The following is a 24,487-nucleotide window of genomic DNA, read 5'->3' on the forward strand; positions in this document are numbered from 1 at the left end:
TACGTCGGGTCTATGTATGAAATATAGTTTCAATTTTGTTTTGTTATTGCAGTTTGTGTTTGAATCTTCTCTACAGCAGATGTAACCCTCTTGGATTTATGATGAAAGTCTTATGCAAGGTATGTGAGGACAAATGTGTTAATGATGAGTGTAGTTTTTTATCGTAATAATGATAATATAGTGTAATAATTATTGAAATACTTTATGAATATTTAGAAAAACATAATAATTTTAAAAGAATTGTAAAAAAGTCGACTGTCTATGTAAGTTTATTTGAACCCCTTAAAAATAGGGGTTTTTTTACACCACAGGACCAGACCAATGGTTCATGTTTTTACAAAGTTTCTCTGTCTCTCTTTCTCGATTAGTGCAGGCCACACACACTCACAGAGTGGATGCCGCCAAATGCTGAAATGTGTTCTACATCAAACTGCCTGTCCTCTATTGCCCCGCTTACTATGGTGTTATAATAAGCAACATCAGCACGGTTGTAAAGCACACCGCCGCTGTACTCTGGAGAGCAGTGGAAACGTGTTCTCTGAAGTGACAAATCTGGATCTGGCAGATGCCAGGAGAACACTGGTTATCAGAATGCATAGTATCTACGGTAAACATTTGGAGAGATTGCATTTTAGAAATGCTGGGTTTACTGGCACATTTTTATGCATTATTATTTCATACCTTGATTAGTTAGACAGTTATACCGTAGTAGTCGTCTTTGCAGTGACTTCACCAATCTACAAGAACGTCACTGGAGGAAAAGGACAAAACCAGCTGGATCTGTGTAGTCCAGAGGTGGCCAAACTGTGGCTTTTTAATATTAGTACGTTTAGATGGGAAGGTCTGGACAAAGAAATAAAAAATTGGCAACATGTTTTATATGATAAATAGTATTTTATAATTGATAAGGAGATATATTTAGAATATTTAATGTTTTGTCTATTTTTCTGCACAGATTAATTTCTTATATGTATAATTAAAATAACATTATTTAGCAATATTGATAAAATGTGTTAAGGCAGCTGATGTTTATATGTGTGTGTATATGTATGTACAGTATCTCACAAAAGTGATAACACCCCTCACATTTTTGTAAATATTTTATTATATTTTTTTAGTGTGACAACACTGAAGAAATGACACTCTGCTACAATGTAAAGTAGTGAGTGTACAGCCTGTATAACAGTGTAAATTTGCTGTCCCCTCAAAATAACTCAACACACAGCCATTAATGTCTAAACCTTGGCAACAAAAGTGAGTACACCCCTAAGTGGAAATGTCCAAATTAGGCCCAATTAGGTAGGGGTAGGGGCTGCAGCTCCATCAACCCCTACGTTAATCTGGCCCTGTATGATGGGATAACTTGGAGTGACCAACAAAACATTTGCATATTTGTTTTTTTAATCCGAATAATCTAAAGAAATAATCGGCCAAATAATCTATTTTGAAAATAATTATTAGATGCAGCCCTAACACAGAGAGCGCGAGAGCCGCACAGCGAGAGCGCGAGAGCCGCACAGCGAGAGCACGAGACTCTGCATTTCCTGTTTAGCAGCTTCCTGTAGTACTTTGTACCATGTGACCAAAGAGTCACATGATTTTCAGACGTCACCAGGCTCCTTCTGGGTAGGAACTAACTATGCCCTTTCCTATCAGTCAACTACCCGAGACGGGTCACTGGAGAAACCGGAAGTGCAGTTTTTAGAGCATCAGTTCCCCGGTAGTAGTTTGACAGCTTTGTATTGAATAATACTCCTGAAGATGGCGCTTGGGCCAGGAGCTAGTGGTGGCGGAGCCGGCGGCTCACAAACAAAATGTATCTATTTGGACTACTTTTTTGTTATTTAGCAATGGCAAAAGAAACATATGATATTAACTTACAAAACCTGAAAGCTGTGACCGTCCCCGACCGGCTTAATGGTGTATCTGTCAAGATGGTGATAGAATCTTCCCCGTGCAGCACATCTTGTGGACTTGGTACCAAGAAAGAAAAGCGTTGCATTGTGGGACCATCAGGGAAGAGGGAGGACTGTGAAACCCTCAGCGTATCCTGTGTAGTGAGTTGGATTTGCGCCATGACGAGTTTTACTCTGACCGTGGGACAGCCTTTTACTATGAACTGTCTGATTGTGCCTGCTGAAGGGCAATCAAATCAGGGGTTGAATTACTACTGGTACATCACCAAAGGTCAGGTAACAACCCAAGATGACCTATTTCGCCCACTCAGAATCAGGTACTTTAACATCACCTTTCCAGCCATCAAGGAGAGCGACGCCGGCTCATACCGTTGCGATGTGCAACACGCATTGGACTTTAAATTAATCAAGCGGGTTTACTTTGCCGTCAATGTGATGCCTCCTAGCCTGGTTAATCTGAACTACGGCAAATCTCTGATGCGTGAAAGTGAGCTGGAAGCAATGGCCGCACAAAAGCAGAAGTTAACCAAGGGCAACCTGTCGGAGAAAGTGATGGCCTTTTTGGAGTCGCACAATTTTATCATTTTTGGCGTCGGGGGTAGTGCTGCCGTCATTGTAGGTGGTGCATTTTGGGGATTTTTCTACCTAATTAAAAAACGCAGACGTAAAAGAAGAACGAATGACGACGACGACGAAGATGACGACGTCGTAGACGGCGGCGACAACTATTTGTGATCGGTTTGCCCTTTGGTGTTGAGGAGAAGCAGCCGCTGGCGACAATCATGCTGGTCTTCCAACATCACCCCCAGAGTCTGGCTGGAAGGAGGAGAAACGTCCGCCATCTTAGGGTTTTTTTTCTCTATTTCGTGTATGTATTTTATATCCTCTAATCAGCAATCTATATTTGATGACTACACTTGACAATTTAAGCTAAGCTGACATCTAATTACTATTAATCATATAGTTATCATTTAGTTCTATATATAGTTTTATAATTCATATGCTGATTTTGATTTTTTTTAACTGTTCTACAGGCTTAACTCTATAAATTAGTTAATATACGTTTTAATTTTCTTGCTTTGGTTTTATTAAAAGAAAAAAAAATAACTGCTGTAACATACTTGATTAGTTATTTCAGATTGCAACATGCTTGTGAGAGTGTCATTTTCCTCGACATCAATGAAATATATACATACGTCGGGTCTATGTATGAAATATAGTTTCAATTTTGTTTTGTTATTGCAGTTTGTGTTTGAATCTTCTCTACAGCAGATGTAACCCTCTTGGATTTATGATGAAAGTCTTATGCAAGGTATGTGAGGACAAATGTGTTAATGATGAGTGTAGTTTTTTATCGTAATAATGATAATATAGTGTAATAATTATTGAAATACTTTATGAATATTTAGAAAAACATAATAATTTTAAAAGAATTGTAAAAAAGTCGACTGTCTATGTAAGTTTATTTGAACCCCTTAAAAATAGGGGTTTTTTTACACCACAGGACCAGACCAATGGTTCATGTTTTTACAAAGTTACTCTGTCTCTCTTTCTCGATTAGTGCAGGCCACACACACTCACAGAGTGGATGCCGCCAAATGCTGAAATGTGTTCTACATCAAACTGCCTGTCCTCTATTGCCCCGCTTACTATGGTGTTATAATAAGCAACATCAGCACGGTTGTAAAGCACACCGCCGCTGTACTCTGGAGAGCAGTGGAAACGTGTTCTCTGAAGTGACAAATCTGGATTTGGCAGATGCCAGGAGAACGCTGGTTATCAGAATGCATAGTATCTACGGTAAACATTTGGAGAGATTGCATTTTAGAAATGCTGGGTTTACTGGCACATTTTTATGCATTATTATTTCATACCTTGATTAGTTAGACAGTTATACCGTAGTAGTCGTCTTTGCAGTGACTTCGCCAATCTACAAGAACGTCACTGGAGGAAAAAGACAAAACCAGCTGGGTCTGTCTAGTCCAGAGGTGGCCATACTGTGGCTTTTTAATATTAGTACGTTTAGATGGGAAGGTCTGGACAAAAAAATAAAAAAATGGCAACATGTTTTATATGATAAATAGTATTTTATAATTAATAAGGATATATATTTAGAATATTTAATGTTTTGTCTATTTTTTTGCACAGATTAATTTCTTATATGTATAATTAAAATAACATTATTTAGCAATATTGATAAAATGTGTTAAGGCAGCTGATGTTTATATGTGTGTGTATATGTATGTACAGTATCTCACAAAAGTGATAACACCCCTCACATTTTTGTAAATATTATAATATATTTTTTTAGTGTGACAACACTGAAGTAATGACACTCTGCTACAATGTAAAGTAGTGAGTGTACAGCCTGTATAACAGTGTAAATTTTCTGTCCCCTCAAAATAACTCAACACACAGCCATTAATGTCTAAACCATGGCAACATAAGTTAGTACACCCCTAAGTGGAAATGTCCAAATTAGGCCCAATTAGGTACGGGTAGGGGCTGCAGCTCTATCAGCCCCTACATTAATCTGGCCCTGTTTGATGGGATAACTTGGAGTGACCAACAAAACATTTGCATATTTGTTTTTTTAATCCGAATAATCTAAAAAAATAATCGGCCAAATAATCTTTTATGAAAATAATCATTAGATGCAGCCCTAACACAGAGAGCGCGAGAGCCGCACAGCGAGAGCGCGAGACTCTGCATTTCCTGTTTAGCAGCTTCCTGTAGTACTTTGTACCATGTGACCAACGAGTCACATGATTTTCAGACGTCACCAGGCTCCTTCTGGGTAGGAACTAACTATGCCCTTTCCTATCAGTCAACTACCCGAGACGGGTCAATGGAGAAACCGGAAGTGCAGTTTTTAGAGCATCAGTTCCCCGGTAGTAGTTTGACAGCTTTGTATTGAATAATACTTCTGAAGATGGCGCTTGGGCCAGGAGCTAGTGGTGGCGGAGCCGGCGGCTCACAAACAAAATGTATGTATTTGGACTACTTTTTTGTTATTTAGCAATGGCAAAAGAAACATATGATATTGACTTACAAAACCTGAAAGCTGTGACCGTCCCCGACCGGCTTAATGGTGTATCTGTCAAGATGGTGATAGAATCTTCCCCGTGCAGCACTTCTTGTGGACTTGGTACCAAGAAAGAAAAGCGTTGCATTGTGGGACCATCAGGGAAGAGGGAGGACTGTGAAACCCTCAGCGTATCCTGTGTAGTGAGTTGGATTTGCGCCATGACGAGTTTTACTCTGACTGTGGGACAGCCTTTTACTATGAACTGTCTGATTGTGCCTGCTGAAGGGCAATCAAATCAGGGGTTCAAATACTACTGGTACATCACCAAAGGTCAGGTAACAACCCAAGATGACCTATTTCGCCCCCACTCAGAATCAGATACTTTAACATCACCTTTCCAGCCATCAAGGAGAGCGACGCCGGCTCATACCGTTGCGATGTGCAACACGCATTGGACTTTAAATTAATCAAGCGGGTTTACTTTGCCGTCAATGTGATGCCTCCTAGCCTGGTTAATCTGAACTACGGCAAATCTCTGATGCGTGAAAGTGAGCTGGAAGCAATGGCCGCACAAAAGCAGAAGTTAACCAAGGGCAACCTGTCGGAGAAAGTGATGGCCTTTTTGGAGTCGCACAATTTTATCATTTTTGGCGTCGGGGGTAGTGCTGCCGTCATTGTAGGTGGTGCATTTTGGGGATTTTTCTACCTAATTAAAAAACGCAGACGTAAAAGAAGAACGAATGACGACGACGAAGATGACGACGTCGTAGACGGCGGCGACAACTATTTGTGATCGGTTTGCCCTTTGGTGTTGAGGAGAAGCAGCCGCTGGCGACAATCATGCTGGTCTTCCAACATCACCCCCAGAGTCTGGCTGGAAGGAGGAGAAACGTCCGCCATCTTAGGGTTTTTTCTCTATTTCGTGTATGTATTTTATATCCTCTAATCAGCAATCTATATTTGATGACTACACTTGACAATTTAAGCTAAGCTGACATCTAATTACTATTAATCATATAGTTATCATTTAGTTCTATATATAGTTTGATAATTCATATGCTGATTTTGATTTTTTTTAACTGTTCTACAGGCTTAACTTTATAAATTAGTTTATATACGTTTTAATTTTCTTGCTTTGGTTTTATTAAAAGAAAAAAAAAAACTGCTGTAACATACTTGATTAGTTATTTCAGATTGCAACATGCTTGTGAGAGTGTCATTTTCCTCGACATCAATGAAATATATACATACGTCGGGTCTATGTATGAAATATAGTTTCAATTTTGTTTTGTTATTGCAGTTTGTGTTTGAATCTTCTCTACAGCAGATGTAACCCTCTTGGATTTATGATGAAAGTCTTATGCAAGGTATGTGAGGACAAATGTGTTAATGATGAGTGTAGTTTTTTATCGTAATAATGATAATATAGTGTAATAATTATTGAAATACTTTATGAATATTTAGAAAAACATAATAATTTTAAAAGAATTGTAAAAAAGTCGACTGTCTATGTAAGTTTATTTGAACCCCTTAAAAATAGGGGTTTTTTTACACCACAGGACCAGACCAATGGTTCATGTTTTTACAAAGTTTCTCTGTCTCTCTTTCTCAATTAGTGCAGGCCACACACACTCACAGAGTGGATGCCGCCAAATGCTGAAATGTGTTCTACATCAAACTGCCTGTCCTCTATTGCCCCGCTTACTATGGTGTTATAATAAGCAACATCAGCACGGTTGTAAAGCACACCGCCGCTGTACTCTGGAGAGCAGTGGAAACGTGTTCTCTGAAGTGACAAATCTGGATCTGGCAGATGCCAGGAGAACGCTGGTTATCAGAATGCATAGTATCTACGGTAAACATTTGGAGAGATTGCATTTTAGAAATGCTGGGTTTACTGGCACATTTTTATGCATTATTATTTCATACCTTGATTAGTTAGACAGTTATACCGTAGTAGTCGTCTTTGCAGTGACTTCACCAATCTACAAGAACGTCACTGGAGGAAAAGGACAAAACCAGCTGGGTCTGTGTAGTCCAGAGGTGGCCAAACTGTGGCTTTTTAATATTAGTACGTTTAGATGGGAAGGTCTGGACAAAAAAATAAAAAATTGGCAACATGTTTTATATGATAAATAGTATTTTATAATTGATAAGGAGATATATTTAGAATATTTAATGTTTTGTCTATTTTTCTGCACAGATTAATTTCTTATATGTATAATTAAAATAACATTATTTAGCAATATTGATAAAATGTGTTAAGGCAGCTGATGTTTATATGTGTGTATATGTATGTATGCGTATATTACAGTATCTCACAAAAGTGATAACACCCCTCACATTTTTGTAAATATTTTATTATATTTTTTTAATGTGACAACACTGAAGAAATGACACTCTGCTACAATGTAAAGTAGTCAGTGTACAGCCTGTATAACAGTGTAAATTTGCTGTCCCCTCAAAATAACTCAACACACAGCTATTAATGTCTAAACCTTGGCAACAAAAGTGAGTACACCCCTAAGTGGAAATGTCCAAATTAGGCCCAATTAACCATTTCCCCTCACTGGTGTCATGTGACTCGTTAGTGTTACAAGGTCTCAGGTGTGAATGTAATAATATATATGCGTTTTTAAACGAACACGCAAGGCCTTTGATGAATCCTGATTGGCAAGCCAAACACTGAAATTAATTCCTTCCGTTGGCGCGAGGTTTGTAAATATGAAATTTAAATGAACACCATTTTATATTAAATATACATGTTGTTGTAGACACTTTTTGCCAACGTAGACAAGTCTTGTCAATGATTTCTTTCTCATCCTTAAGTTACGAGATAACATTTGTTTACCTGTCTGTATACTAGGAACATATTTACTCTTGTGTAAATAAGAACTTTTTAGCTTAGTCTGTGTTTGATGTGGATTAGTGGTACCAACTATATGCTGAGTGTTACATTTTTCTTTGTGAATGGTTTTGTAGCAGTCTCCCTGAAATAGTATTTAAACCCGCTCGCAACAATGGATAAATTGAGAAGTGACTGAGAACGAACACCTTGTGTGTGTCTGAATTATTTACTTCTCCCAGATATCTGCGCTTGCCACTCTGAAGGTTCTGCAGATTTACTCAAGAGCTCCCGGGAGGCTTTCGGCTCAAGAGAGGTGTCCCCCATAAGAGGAGGGGCGAAACATTTTCAAGGTTAAACAAGGAATTTGGAACAATTGTAATATTGATTTGTTTAAGCTGTATATACTTCGGAAGGTGTTCTGTAAGCATTGACTTTTACTTTTGTTTGGAAGAATAAATATATCGTCTTAACGGATGTGCCTCAAATCTTTTACCAGTTTCAACCTTTGCGCTGCAAGATTGAACCCTTTCTTTGCATATTCTGGAAAACCCAACCCTAGACGAATTAAATGTCATAATCTTTCCTCTTTTGTCATTGGAAGAATATTAAATTTGGGCAATAAATTGTGTTGTTTGGGTACGCCAGGATGTTCTGTGGTTCCAGTAAGAATGGGAAATAAATAGCACAAGCTGAAATACTGACATTTGTTTACATGAACAATTGTTTATTTTGTTGAACTGGACCCTGTCAACCACTTAATATAATTATGACACATTATACACACAGAAACATTGTGCGAGCGTACATATATATGGAAATAGTTATACCATTATGTTCTGTCGTTGCCTCTTCGTTGGTGTTATAGCTGTCTGGGTGCTGTACACACCTGTGTGCTAAGCCAGACTTCCTTCTACGTCTCGGAAAGCCTTCTGTGTGTAGTAATAATAAAGGGAAGTGTCAATGTTTAAAAATGGTTTCATGTAGGGCTGCAACAACTAATCAATATAATCGATAATGAAATTCGTTGCCAACGAATTTCATTATCGATTAGTTGAATCGATTATTATCGATTATAAAATGAGGGTTTTTTCAGAGCAAACGCTCTGAAAAATCCCCCTCATTATATAATCCGTTTTACTGACTCACCGTCTCACAGCAGCAGCTCCTACTTACTCCCCCTCCCTGTAATCACTGTGACAACTGGCCCCGCCCCTTCCTTCTCCAGGCCAGAACCACATGGCTGTGACACTCATCTAACTGTAAGTATATATATATATATTAATATTTGGGCTAATGAAAGTTAGGGGAGGTGGGATTTAATTTAGGGGCAGTTATGGTTAATGGGGTGTTTAGGGGCAGCTATGGTTAATGGGGTGTTTAGGGTTAATTTAGGGGCAGTTGTGGTTAATAGGGAGTTTAGGGTTAATTTAGGGGCAGCTATGGTTAATGGGGTGTTTGGGGTTAATTTAGGAGCAGCTGTGGTTAATGGGGTGTTTGGGGTTAATTTGAGCCAGTTGTGGTTAATGGGGAGTTTAGGGTTAATTTAGGGGATGCTGTGGTTGATGGGGTCTTTAGGGTTAATTTAGGGGATGCTGTGGTTAATGGAGAGTTTAGGGTTAATTTAGGGTAGTTTTGATGGGGTATTTAGAGTTAATTTAAGGGTAGTTATGGTTAATGGGGTGTTTAGGGTTAATTTAATGAGAACTGAGGGTTAATTTAATAAAGTTAACTTAAGGTGCAGTTAGAGATAAAGGGGGGGCAAACTAAGGGGAATCTAAATCCTGGGGGCAGTGAAGTGACATATCTGGGGGTAAAAGGCATATGTGGGGAGGGCAGTGTGGCATGTCTGGGGAGGATGGAGTGATGTATCAGGGTGTATAAAGCGTATCAGGCACAGTGGCATGTCTGGGGGTAGAGTGAAGTGGCATATGTGGGGAGGACAGGGTGGCATGTCTGGGAAGGATGGAGTGGTCTATCGGGGTATAAGGCGTATCAGGCACAGAGGCATGTGGGGGGTAGAGTGGAGTGGCAGATGTGGGAGGCAGCGTGGCATATGTGGGAGGCAGCGTGGAGTGCTGTGGTAGGCAGCGTGGCATATGTGGGAGGCAGCGTGGCGTGGCATATGTGGGAGGCAGCGTGGCATATGTGGGAGGCAGCATGGAGTGCTGTGGTAGGCAGCGTGGCATATGTGGGAGGCAGCGTGGCATGTCTGGGAGGCAGGGTGTTAAGCCTGGGTTCAAATGTGCATAAATTGGGGGGGGGGCTAGTTGGGAAATAAAGACAAGAAATGCATTTTATCAAAGTTTTTTTTATTCTGCTGTTTGTATTTAATATCATTTGTTTATTAAATTATTTTAAATAAATGAAAAATTTACATTCATTTTTTTTATCCGATTAATCGAAAAAATAATCGGCCAACTAATCGATTATGAAAATAATCGTTAGTTGCAGCCCTAGTTTCATGTATTTTCTCGACGGTTAACTAGCTCAGTTACCCACTACAAACTCACACTTTTCAACAACAATTCTTTTATGTAGGTGTGTTTTTATAGACTATAAGTTAAACCATGATCAGCAAAAAAATCAAGCAGGTAACCTTTTATAAATGGACAGAACACACACACAAAATCTTTGTTACATTGCACACACTTGTAGTTCTCTCTGAACTTACTGTGCTAACCCTTTCAGTGTCAACCTTGTAACCTTGTATGTGATCCATGGATAGTAAAGTGGAACCCACGTACCAACAATAATCTCATGCTGTGTGCTACTGGAGGGTCCCCTCCACAATCGTTGGAAAGGTAAAATAAAACCAAAAGCTGTTGCATGCTGCCGACTTACTTACTGTGAGATCAGGTGGCCATTATAGTTGAAAAAAATTTGGTGTGCTAACTTTTACTTAGCACTTTCCTGGGCAATCTTTGAAGGGTTGCTCCTGTGGGTGTGGTTTCATAATGTAGGAGAAAAAAAAAACATGTGAATATAAAGAAGAGCAAGGAGGAATGAGGAGAGGTGGAAGAATGAAATGGACACAGAAAAAAGACAGGTAAGTTACATCTGTACACTTACTCTAACAGAGACACTTATACTAACAATGACTCTCGCACATCTACCCAACACTGACACACCACAAACATAGACATACTTACACAGAAACACGCAAGCACCTTTACACTCACATTAACATACACACAAACACATTCAGTCATGGACACACACATGCACTCACACCCACTTACAGCAACATTCATAGGCACACAAGGCATACGCCCGGATACTAACATCAAGAGATGCCTTGCTTACTCCACAGGGTCACAGAATTGTTGTAAAAGGCATGTGTTGTTGTTAATTCAAAATTAAAGTACTTTACTTAAAGGGTATAAAGAAGGTACTTAATGTGTATTCTGGTTTCCTGATATAGTCCAATGCATGTCTAATTTTGGGCTGGATTAACGTAGGGGCTGATGAAGCTGCAACTCCACACGACCACCAGAGCCGTCTTTAACTTGGCGAAAAGCCTGCAGCAACCAGGGACGCTGGGGTCGCAACAGAGACTGGGACTGCCACTCCAGGCAGCTTCCTGTTGGCTGCCATTGCCATGAGGTCGATCTGTGAAGTACCTCAGTCTCTTGTGACCTGCAGAAATATTGCAGTGCTCAGGCTCCATTCTCCTGAACACTGATACGATAATTACTCAATCGATCAATTAACGAGAATTGTTTAACCACAGAACAGATTGATATCAGTAACACTGATACAATAATTAATCAATTAACGAGGCTACAATTAATAGTTTGTCTATCCATCTCTTTCCGATGTCTTTTTTCCCCACGGGGTTCTGTTCCACAAAGATATATTCCTGTGGAAAGAAGAATATATATATTTATTTAACACATTAGATCTTCAAATCAATATCAATTTACATTGCTACTAGGTTGTTACATTGTTTCACTTACCCACTTCAGTTTGGACAGACTCCAAACCACAAACACAGATGTCTTCTATCTTGATTCTGCCTGTCTGCTTTTTTTTGACTTTATGAATTATCTATCTTGTATACTTACCGATCACGAATATTGGTGATTACGATTCCCGATGATACGATGGAATGGAGATTTCCACAACGTTCGTTGTCAATTTGTCTTGAGGCACCTAAAAGACAACAACTAATAAAGAAAAAAGGGAAAAAAAAGAAGAAAAAAAAGATCAAACGTGATGACGTAGGGATGACGTAAACAGAGGAAGACGGCGAGCGGGGACCTTTAAAAACCGCAAAGACACAGACGGGATACAGATTGAATTTTAAATTTCTCCTGAGGAAGCCGAGATCAAAATCTGCGAAACGCGTTGAGAAACTTTAATATAATTGAAATTTGGACTTCAAAAGGACTTGCTGATTTACCTTTACGAAGGACAAAAAAAAACAAATATTATTTTTACGGCACTATTTCGTTTCCTATTCTTAACACAGAAACTCCAAGACAAGAAAAAGTCTGGATTTTTGATGAGCGATCACTTTCAAGTACACTTGTGAGTGCAATTAATATCATAATTTTTAATTTTTGTTTGAATTTATTACACTATATTTGTTTTATTTTTTCCCCACATATCTATGTGCCCCGTTTTTTTGTCTATACTCCATTCTCCTTGAAGGACAGATGTTCTGCTGAGGTAATCTGCAGTAATGTTCTCCTTTCCATGAATGAACATGTCCGAAAAGGTGGGAGAGATGGAACCCACTTCCCGATCTTCTGAAGAAGAGCCCTGAATTGAAGACTGTGCCGTCTTGCTTCTTCAGGAAAGCCACCACCGTGCGATTGTCTGAAAGAACTCTCACTGCTTTTCCCTGTAACCTGGATTGCCAAGAAAGGAGCGCCTTCCAGACTGCCAGAAGTTCCAGCACATTGATATGAAGACAATGTTGGTCAAACCAAAAACCCCAACCGGATAAGATGGCGTCTGTAGACACTACTGTCCAAACGGACTCGGTTCAAACCAGACCTGAATTCAGTCTTTTCATCTGGAGCCACCATCTGAGGGAAAGACAAATGCTGGCTGGAATGGCAACCTACCTTGAGAGGGCTGGAATGGATCGATCCCATGTCCTCAGGATGAAACAATGTTGTGGACGCATATGAAGAAGAGCCCATGCCAGGGCAGGCATCGTAGACACCACCATTCCCAGAAGGCCCATGAGCAACCTCAGGCTGGAGAGACGTCTGGGAAAAAAGTAAACGGGAAAGGCTGGTGATATTCTGAATCTTGTCCCCTGGCAAAAAGATCTTTTGACAGCGAGTATCCAGGATAAACCCCAGGAAAGGAATCGTTCTGGTAGGAAGCAGACAGGATTTTTTAAAATTGACAATCCATCCCAAATCCTGAAGCAGGCAAACAGTCCTGTGAATCTGGTGGGAGAGAAGATCTGGAGAGCTTGCTGCCAGACACTAATCATCTAAATAAGGGACCATCTTGATTCCTTCCTTGCTCAGGAAGGCAACAATCCCTGGCAGCAGTTTGGTGAAGATTCTTGGAGCTGAAGAAAGACCAAAAGGGAGAGCCTGGAACTGGAAATGAAGAGTCCATTTCGTAGATGGAATGGCCACACAAAGAAACTTCTGCGACTCCCCCCCCCCCGATGGGAACTTGAAGATAGGCATCCTGAAAATCTAGAGTATCGAGAAAGTCTCCTCAGGAAAGAAGTTCTATGGTGGACGTGACAGACTCCATCATGATCTTCCTGTAAGCCACAAAACGGTTGAGAAACGTGAGATCTATAATGAGTCTGAAATCTCCTGATGATTTGGGAACAATGAAGAAGTGGGAGTAAACCCCTCTTCCTCTTTGGTCTGGAGGCACAGGGATCAACACTTGCTTTATCACGAACTCTTGAACAAGGTCCCGAAGTGCCATTCTCCTGGATCCGCAGGAGGCATAGAAAAAACGCTCTGGGGGAGAACTGACAAGCTCCAGACCCTACCCTCTGGAAATGATGCCCAGGGTCCAGGCGTCCAAACAAAAAAGAGTCCATTGGTGAAGAGAACTCTTCAGCCTACCCCCTATCAAAATGTTTCTGGCGTCATGCTTTCTTAGAAGAACCGTCCACCTGTTTAAAGGAGGAGGGTCTGCCTCTACCACGAAAAGACCGACATCTGGAGCCACAGGGCCTATCCCGAAATGTGGGCTGGGGTCTGGAATCCTGACCTCTAGATGCCCTAAACGGGTTGGGACGAAAACATGGCAGAGGTTTATGCAAGAAATACTTGGCACTAGTGGCTTCCTCCAACAAAACTTCTAACTCCTTCCCAAATAGTTCTTTCCCAGAGAACGGTATCCCACACAAATGGTGCTTGGAGGCTGAGTCTGCTGACTAAGATTTGAGCCATAAAGCCCTTCTGGAGACTTCGGATAAGGCAGAGGCCCTAGCAGCCATACGGACGGATTCCATAGCAGAATCACACAAGAACTCAGCCGTACTCTTCACATCTGAAATTCCTCCGGAGAACCTCTTCGTCTCCTGCACCCCTCATGATATCTTCCTCAATCTGCTCACCACGGACCCTGCGGCGATTAACCCTATCCCAGACCTGGCAGAGCCTCTCATATGCTACCGGGAGTGACAGGGGAAATCTAGTTCCCGTCCAGCCAAGGGACCTTTATATCTCCATCTAATAATGGTCCTTAACAAGAATAAGAATCCCTTACACTGCAGAACAATTGTAGCTCCAGCTCACAAAGGTCCATTACAATAACTAAAAACTATTTGATAAGCATATTTTCTTCTAACTATATATATGCAGTGTATTTGCTATGTTTATAAAGTGATTGCATGATATATACGTTATTTCACATTTTGTCCATAAGATAAAAAAACTTAACTGCTCAGCATCCATGTGTAGTGGATAAAGATGACATCAGACATACACACCAGGAAAGGCTCTGCCACACTGACACACACACCAGGACAGGCTCTGCCACACCAACACACAGTCACACACACTAAGACAGACACTGACACTCACATCCGGACCGGCTAAGCTACAAAAAAAAAAAAGTATTTTCCACACTGCTTTGTCGTTGACCCCCCCTTTTGTGTTTTTGCCCCCTTGTGTACTATGTGTGTATATGTCCCCAGCCTGCAATCCCTTTAGTATTGATTTATGAAAGGGGCCCAGCTGCCCCCTTGTGTATTGATGCTGCCAGCCCAGATAAAACGCTGTTCTGCAGTATGGGGGGTATAAATGTAACTGGTTCCCTTCCATGAGTCTATACATCCCCATACTGAAGGGCAGCATTTTATCTGGGCTGGTCAACAATATGTAAAAGTTATGCGTGTCCTGAAAAACATGGCCGATGTGGTCACCCTAATGCCCCCGCACCCTTGTGTATTGCCCTAAGCTAGCCCCCCATTATATATTTAGCATACCACCCAGCCCCCCATTAAGTATTGATTTATATGATGCCCCCCGCCAGCACATGCTTGGGAATTAATGCCCCCTCATTATCATCTCAGCCCTGGCACCCAGATTGCATCCACAGGACCTGGCCACAGAGTGGAAGCTTGCCATCTTTGCCCACAAACCGCATGCATGTGGCATCCTAGCCTTAAACAGCCTCCCTGTGCCATGCCCCCCCACTTACACATCCATACTATCACAGATATATTCATTAATTATTAATTCACAAATATCAGGTAGGGGCCTGGAGCTGCAGCTCCATCAGCCCCTACGTTAATCTGGCCCTGTTTGATGTGATAAATTGGAGTGACCAGGTTCAAAGTCCAAATAGGATATAAGCAGACTGACCAAATTGAGAGAGGAAAAAAAAGCGCCACAACCAGAACCTACGCGTCGGTGGCATCACTGTACTCCGGGGGATGTCGTTGAATACGTATCGTGTGTTTGACCAGAAGCTACACATTTATAACTCAAGTACAATTTGTGTGAAAAAACACAGCACAAATTACCACCCCAAACTTTGGCAAAGGTTAGTGTAACGGGTTCACCAAGAGAGCTGTAGTAACTCCCAGAGATCACCCACATTTATCCTCCTGTCGTCCCCGGAATAACTTCCAGCACCAGTCAGCATGCGCACCTTGGAACCCTGCTATGTGTACCCAATAAGTAGACACAACTACCTTGAACTGAGTACAGCAGGAATGAACAGTTTATTGACATAGACTGATATATCCACAGAACAGCATTAACATAAATTAACAGATACATGCATACAACCCAGCCTTTAATCCCCAGGCAGCAATCCTATTGATGGGAGTAATTAAACAATGGAGTTCCTGCCTGTGCTATCTTTGTTTGGTAGCCGGGCTGGAGTCATCTCTGACTACCTTGGGCCCCTGTATGACAGCTCATTCTGTCAAAGTTAGTGGTACAAATCATAAAGAGAAATGGTTAAAATACCAGCACTTGAAATACCTTGGGCCGTCTAGTTTTCAGAATTATATGGTTTGATGGTGTAAATTGAATTGTCCAGCTTCAAAGACATGGGGGCAGAAGGACCAGATGTCAAAATTCCAAGTTGAAAACCTGAATTGTGCATGTGCCAATTGTGGCCTTTTAGCCCTGAAAAAACCTACAACACCCAATATGGGCAATATCACTGTACTCAGGAGATGTTGCTAAACACATATTGGGGTGTTTGGCAGTGAAATATACCAGCAACTGTAAATGTATACCCAGTAGCGTACCTAGCGGGGGGGCGGTCCGCACCGGGTGCCGCTCATCACGGGGGTGCCGATTTGCAGGCACCCCTCCAGAGACGGACAGTAATGTCCGCCGCTGGAGGAGCAGGCTCGCAAGGGAGCGGTATCGAAGGTCTTTAACAGACCTCCGATACCGCTCCCTTGCGATCCGGGCGGCAACAGCTGCTGTGCGCCGGGATTTGTTGTCAGATCCCGGCGCACAGCACGGAAGCCGCGCCCACCGCTGTCCGTGCCCTCTGACCCGGAAGAAGACAGAGAAGACAGAAGAACTGAAGAAGAGGAGCGAAGAAGAGGAAAAGAAGCTGAAAGAAGAAAGGAAAGGTAGGAAAGCATTAAGTGAGAGTGGATTGGTATGTGTGTGGATTAGTATATATGTGTGGATTAGTATATATGTGTGGTTTGGTATATGTGTGGTTTGGTATATGTGCGGATTAGTATATATGTGTGGTTTGGTATATGTGTGGTTTGGTATATGTGTGGATTACTATATATGTGTGGTTTGGTATATGTGTGGATTAGTATATATGTGTGGATTGGTATATGTGTGGATTGGTATATGTGTGGATTGGTATATGTGTGGATTAGTATATATGTGTGGTTTGGTATATGTGTGGATTAGTATATATGTGTGGTTTGGTATATGTGTGAATTAGTATATATGTGTGGATTAGTATATATGTGGATTAGTATATATGTGTGGATTGGTATATGTGTGGATGGTTATATGTGTGGATTGGTATATATGTGTGGATTGGTATACGTGTGGATTAGTGTATGTGTGTGGATTGGTATACGTGTGGATTGGTATATATGTGTGGATTGGTATGTCTGTGGATTGGTATATATGTGTGGATTGGTATGCGTGTGGGTTGGTATGCGTGTGGATTGGTTTATGTGTGGATTAGTATATATGTGTGGTTTGGTATATGTGTGGATTGGTATATATGTGTGGATTGGTATCTACGTGTGGATTGGTATACGTGTGGATTGGTATACATGTGGATTAGTGTATGTGTGTGGATTGGTATGTCTGTGGATTGGTATGTCTGTGGATTGGTATATATGTGTGGATTGGTATGCGTGTGGATTGGTATGCGTGTGGATTGGTATGCGTGTGGATTGGTATGCGTGTGGATTGGTATATGTGTGGATTGGTGTATGTGTGGATAAGTATACGTGTGGATTGGTGTGCGTGTGGGTTGGTATATGTGTGGATTAGTATATATGTGTGGATTGGTGTATGTGTGGATTGGTATACATGTATGGATTGGTAATTTTGTGGATTGGTATACGTGTGGATTGGTAAGTGTGTGAGAGTGACGGGTGTTATGCTGTACCATTTCCAATGAATTTTTCATTATATAATTATGCTCTAAAGTACATCATAACTCCCATCACTCTATACTGTTCCATACAGTGGCAGAGCTGGGAGGCAGAGGCCTTGCACCCCCACTGCAGGACTCCTGAAAGGTAAGTGAACTTCAAAGAGGGAGAGGGTAGATAGTTAGGAGGGGGTAGATAAGGAGAATGAGTGAGATGGGGGATAGGGGGTAGATAGGGCAGAAGGGAGTGAGAAGGGGTAGATAGGGCAATCATACTCCTATCATGCCAAGTCTGCGAGTATATCCTGGAATCTGGGTATGCCTGGGCATCATAGGAATGTGATTGCTGTTAACAAGAAAATATTGTTAATATACACAGGCTTTTATTTGCCCGGGTGCTCCAAAAATAGCCAGATATATGTTTCCAAAGAAAAAATGGGCACTCACAGGTCTTTGCCTTGAGAAAGGACCGGGGGTGGTCCGAAACGTTGGCCGTGCTGATTGAAATAAACTAGTGTTTAATGCACTTTACTGCAAAGACCCGTGAGTGCCCATTTTTTTCTTTGGTTACATATATAAAATATATATAAAATAGCAAAATGCTACTTGTACTTATTGCTCTATAACTTGCAAAAAACACTGGGTATTTCTGAACTCAGGACAAATAGCATGTATTTGCTCGTCTTCTAATCGGGGTCGTCTTCTAATCAGAGAGGTCTGATTATGAGACTAAGATCCAGATCCCCCGCAGGGGACCTGGATCCTCCTGTCTCCCCACCCCATTTAACACCCCCCCCCCACACGCACACACCGGTACCGGTGCTTCCTGCTGTATTGCCGGGGCAGCGGGTTGACGTCTACGCGATGTGCGTAGAGAACATCCGCTGCAGTCGGAAGGAGGTGTGGCTAGCAGCGGGGGTTGTCTGCGTCCGTCGCGCAGACCTTCCCCGAGTGTCAGAGATCAGAGTTCCCCGCACCGGTGCTGGGGGACTCTGATCTCTGACAGCCGGGGAAAGTATGCGCGACGGACGCAGACAAACCCCCACTGCAAACTCCACCTCCTTCCGGCTGCAGCGGAAGGAGACGTCAACCCGCTGCCCTGGCAATACAGCAGGAAGCATCGGTACCGGTAAGTAAGTGTGTGTGTGTGTTAAATGGGATTTCTGGAATGCCTTATACCCCTATATGCCACTCTGGCATTTAGGGGGTTAAAATGCATGTTATGGGGCATATAGGGAGGTATAAGGCAATATTCAGATTTTGGGGGTATAAGTTAATATTCAGATTTTGGGGGGTCGTCTTATAATCAGGGTCGTCTTATAATTGAGCAAATACGGTATTTAGCAGGTTTTTGTCATTAGCTTTTATAGATGACTAAAAAAAATTCAAATAAAACAGACTGCTTTTTTAAATTTTTCATCATATTTTATTATCTCCTTTTATAAGAAATTACATGATATCACAAAAATGGTATCTGAAGAAAGCAATAAATACCTCGTGTGGGTAGACTAATTGGGAGAGGAGAAAATCACAGCTGGGGTGCAGGTTGGCAAAGAGAAGAAAATATAAAAGAGGCATCTCAGTTTTTATTAAATATGAAATAGTTTACATGAATTAATATTTACTACTAAAATGCACACGCAGAGAGAGAGAGACACGCACACGCAGAGAGAGAGAGACACGCACACGCAGAGAGAGAGACACAGAAAGTGAGAGAGAGAGAGAGAGCCACACACACACACACAGAGAGCCACACACACACACACAGAGAGAGACACACACACACACAGAGAAAGAGAGAGACACACACACAGAGAGAGCCACACACACAGAGAGAGACACACACACAGAGAGAGAGCCACACACACAGAGAGAGAGAGCCACACACACAGAGAGAGAGAGCCACACACACACACACACACAGAGAGCCACACACACAGAGAGAGAGAGCCACACACACACAGAGAGCCACACACACACAGAGAGCCACACACACAGAGAGACACACACACAGAGAGACACACACACAGAGAGACACACACACAGAGAGACACACAGAGAGAGAGAGAGACAGACACACACACACAGAGAGAGACACACAGAGAGAGACAAAGAGAGACACACACACAGAGAGACATAGAGAGAGAGAGAGACACACACACACACAGAGAGACACACAGAGAGAGAGAGAGAGAGACAAAGAGAGAGAGAGACACAGAGAGAGAGAGACACAGAGAGAGAGAGAGAGAGAGAGAGAGAGAGAGAGAGAGAGAGAGAGAGAGAGAGAGAGAGAGACACTGAGTGGATATGAATGCATTCTCAGCTGAACAGTGATTTAAATCTCCAATTCTATGGCGATGCTCACAGACAGAGCTCTGCAAAAATCAAATAATACGGGATTTATCTTAAAGATTCAAGTTTTCTTCTGCCTCCAGAATGTTCTCCGTTTTCAGTAACTGCAAAGACTGCAGCATTCTGTCAAAGCTTCATCCTCACATCCCACTTTACAATAGCTACACACAGTACAATCATCACAGCGCGCTTCCAATCATCTGCATTTCCTGTTTAGCAGCTTCCTGTCGTACTTTCTACAATGTGACCATGGGTAGGAACTAACTGTGCTCTTTCCTGTCAGCCAACCACCCGAGACGGGTCAATGGAGAAACCGGAAGTGCAGTTTTAACAGCATCCGTTCCCCGGTAGTAGTTTGACAGCTTTGTATTGAATAATACTTGTGAAGATGGCGCTTCGGCCAGGAGCTGGAGCCGGTGGTAGCGGCGGAGGCGGCAGGTGAGAGTCTTTAAGGCATTTGTTACTTTGATGTAGGTCGCGGTGTATGTTTTACCTGCTTTAACTTTAACAGTGTTTTGATGCTGAATGTAAAGATAGATTACATTATATGAGGCGGTAAATACATAAACATTATGTTATCGATTTATTTTTACTAGTTTTTTGGAGGTTTGCAAAGCTTGTTATGAGGGTTTTATGTAAGAGAGGATACGTTGCTGAAGCATGGAATGCTGCTCGATGCGTTGGAATGTGGATGTAATGGAATATTGTGTCACTGAGGCTGGGCGCCGGTAATACTATATGGCACTCATTAATTATATAGTACAGGGTGTTACAGAGTAAAACGAATGCTCCCAAGTAGATCATGTAGAAAGTTGTTGCATTTACAGCAGTCTACATGTGTGCATTCCATGAACTGTTTTCTGGGCTCTTCATTTTATTCTGAAAAGCATGTAAGTAGCATGTGCTCTCATCATACAAACTATATGTAGAAATGTAGTTTTGCTCTAGGATTGTATTTTGTTTTGTGTAATAAAAAACTGCTTATTAGGCAAACTTGTTAAGCTTTTGGTGTTAAATTTCAATTTTATTTAATTTAGTAACAAATGGCCTCATATAAAAATGAGGTTTTTATTCGAGGTATTACACCTCGCTGGCAGTACTTGTGGAAGTAGTGAAGGAAAAGGCAGATTGACTAAAAAACACATGAATAAAGTACACTAATTGCTTACTAAAATGTTAAAAAGTGCTTATAAAATGTGAAGTAATGGACACATCTAGAGAGAATCTCCATTCGAGGTGAGAATCCAGAAATGAATACCGGTCGCCTTCATTGTTTATTTGCAGTTGATTTCTATGTGCAGCTTCCCCTTTAAATTTTTAGTCTTGGTTCCTTTGTGATGATTCTCTCACTGTGATGTCATAGAGTGGAGATGCTGTAAAGGCAGCATCCTGCTAACAGTAGTATACATTTAATGCAAGGTCGTGAAGCAGAAGGGAGATTGCAAACCCTGGCTTAACGGCTCGCAAACAAAATGTATCTATTTGGACTACTTTTTTGTTATTTAGCAATGGCAAAAGAAACATATGATATTGACTTACAAAACCTGAAAGCTGTGACCGTCCCCGACCGGCTTAAAGGTGTATCTGTCAAGATGGTTGTAGAATCTTCCCCGTGCAGCACTTCTTGTGGACTTGGTAACAAGAAAGAAAAGCGTTGCATTGTGGGACCATCAGGGAAGAGGGAGGACTGTGAAACCGTCAGCGTATCCTGTGTAGTGAGTTGGATTTGCGGCATGACGAGTTATACTCTGACCGTGGGACAGCCTTTTACTATGAACTGTCTGATTGTGCCTGCTGAAGGGCAATCAAATCAGGGGTTGAATTACTACTGGTACAACACCAAAGGTCAGGTAACAACCCAAGATGACCTATTTCGCCCACTCAGAATCAGGTACTTTAACATCACCTTTCCAGCCATCAAGGAGAGCGACGCCGGCTCATACCGTTGCGATGTGCAACACGCATTGGACTTTAAATTAATCAAGCGGGTTTACTATGCCGTCAAGGTGATCCCTCCTAGCCTGGTTAATCTGAACTACGGCAAATCTCTGATGCGTGAAAGTGAGCTGGAAGCAATGGCCGCACAAAAGCAGAAGTTAACCAAGGGCAACCTGTCGGAGAAAGTGAAGGCCATTTTGGAGTCGCACAATTTTATCATTTTTGGCGTCGGGGGTAGTGCTGCCGTCATTGTAGGTGGTGCATTTTGGGGATTTTTCTACCTAATTCGAAAACGCAGACGTAAAAGAAGAACGAATGACGTCGAAGATGGCGTCGACGACGATGATGACAGCGGCGACCATGATGACAGCGTCGACAGCGTCGACCATGATGACAGCGTCGACAGCGTCGACCATGATGACAGCGTCGACAGCGTCGACCATGATGACAGCGTCGACAGCGGCGACCATGATGACAGCGTCGACCATGATGACAGCGTCGACAGCGTCGAACATGATGACAGCGTCGACAGCGGCGACCATGATGACAGCGTCGACCATGATGACAGCGTCGACAGCGTCGACCATGATGACAGCGTCGACAGCGGCGACCATGATGACAGCGTCGACAGCGGCGACCATGTCGACAGCGGCGACCATGATGACAGCGTCGACCATGATGACAGCGTCGACAGCGTCGACCATGATGACAGCGTCGACAGCGTCGACCATGATGACAGCCTCGACAGCGTCGACCATGATGATAGCCTCGACAGCGTCGACCATGATGATAGCCTCGACAGCGTCGACCATGATGACAGCCTCGACAGCGTCGACCATGATGACAGCCTCGACAGCGTCGACCATGATGACAACGTCGACTATTTGTGATCGGTTTGCCGTTTGGTGTTGAGGAGAAGCAGCCGCCGGCGTTGAGAAGCAGCCGCTGGCGACAATCATGCTGGTCTTCCAACATAACCCCCAGAGTCTGGCTGAAAGGAGGAGAAACGTCCGCAATCTTAACATCGATATAAGTTGACTGATAGCTGTGCTTACTGTCACACGAACTCTTATCATCAACTGCGGAAGATTGTTGTTAAATAAAACTTTTAGTGCATGCTCATTGTTTCATATTTGTACTTGATTTTTAACCTGAAGTAGTAGTAAATATTTTTTTAAATAAGCAAACAAGCATTAAAATAATACAATTATCACAGTTTTAAAAATGGGCTTAATTCTGTGGAAAACAAAATAACAGTAACTTATGATATTCTCTAAAGAGGACAGTGTTGAGTGGAATGTCAACAAAGAATAATGCATATTAAAGGTACTTTTCCACACATCACTCCCATCTCCCAAAACAACTCAACAAATAAGGCTCTCTTCCCTTTACTGGCCATTACCGTGTTTTTTTTTTGTTAGACTTATTTAATAGGAGGGGCAGCTAAATACTGCTCAAACATAAATTGGTTCCAGTTCAACCCTTCTACCTAACCTTCCTACTCTTGATCCAAAAGTAGAAATATGGAACACTATATGTACAATTCGGTAAATATGATATGACTTGCACTTGACAGCTTGTCCCAAAAACAAATTTTATTAGCTTGGAAGCATTAAAGTTGTAGTTTAAACTCTTCCACTTATTAACTATTAATAACTATTAATTAACTATTAGGAAGTGCCAACACTGCCAGCTTTTCCTAGCCAGAAGGACTGAACTTACTGCATAATGCATAGTTGGATGTGTGAGGAGACTTTGAGAAAGATATTTTGGAACATAGAATTTTGTAGGTAAATCAGTGAGATTTCATATTTTCTTTGGGCTGTTAAAGGGATTTGTTCTCATTTGCAGATTATTCACACTGTTAAAGTTTCAGGAAATAATAAATCTTTGCTCGAATCTGAGTTGGTTGGAGGGGCTTGGGTTTTTTAAATAACAACATTAATTTGAGTCTCTATATGTTAAGTAAATAAATATTAGCACATCTGCCATATTCTTTAGCGTGAAAGCTGGATCACATAACAATAACATTTTCAATGAAGCTTTTTTCCGTTTTTATGGCAACAACCTATCAGCGCCTGCTTTTAGCATATATGCATAGTTTAATATTATTTTGCAGTTAACTTTAGACCCTGTAGCTGCTGTTTTGGTTTGCAGAGAAAACCTTGGTGTAGGTTTATAGATATTCCATTCATGTATGTTCCAAACACATTTCTGTTATCTGAGGATCGCTGTGCTTTAAAGAATGTATTTTTTTAAAAAATGGTGGTCTGTGTCTTTCTTATGTAGTGTGGTAAATCAGAAGATGATGATTTTCAAGATGCCTCTAAATCTGGACCCATTGATATTTCCTTCTCCGATTTCTAG

At 41.7% G+C, this 24,487-nt stretch overlaps 1 protein-coding gene and 1 long non-coding RNA gene across 2 annotated transcripts; both read left to right on the forward strand.

Annotated features, from left to right (window-relative positions):
* The first annotated feature begins 924 nt into the window (after positions 1–924).
* LOC128475198 (uncharacterized) lies at positions 925–7,965 on the forward strand. The gene is made up of 2 exons (XR_008346467.1): positions 925–1,119; positions 7,336–7,965. It is a non-coding gene; the product is annotated as an uncharacterized LOC128475198 (long non-coding RNA).
* A 13,725-nt stretch (positions 7,966–21,690) lies between these two features.
* Positions 21,691–24,487, forward strand: LOC128473648 (transmembrane protein 81-like). The gene is made up of 2 exons (XM_053455899.1): positions 21,691–22,491; positions 24,410–24,487. Exons 1-2 carry the CDS (start codon positions 21,691–21,693, stop codon positions 24,485–24,487), a joined length of 879 nt encoding a protein of 292 aa, XP_053311874.1.

This window comes from Spea bombifrons, chromosome 2 (genome assembly GCF_027358695.1).
Source record: "Spea bombifrons isolate aSpeBom1 chromosome 2, aSpeBom1.2.pri, whole genome shotgun sequence".
Lineage (NCBI taxonomy): Eukaryota > Metazoa > Chordata > Amphibia > Anura > Pelobatidae > Spea > Spea bombifrons.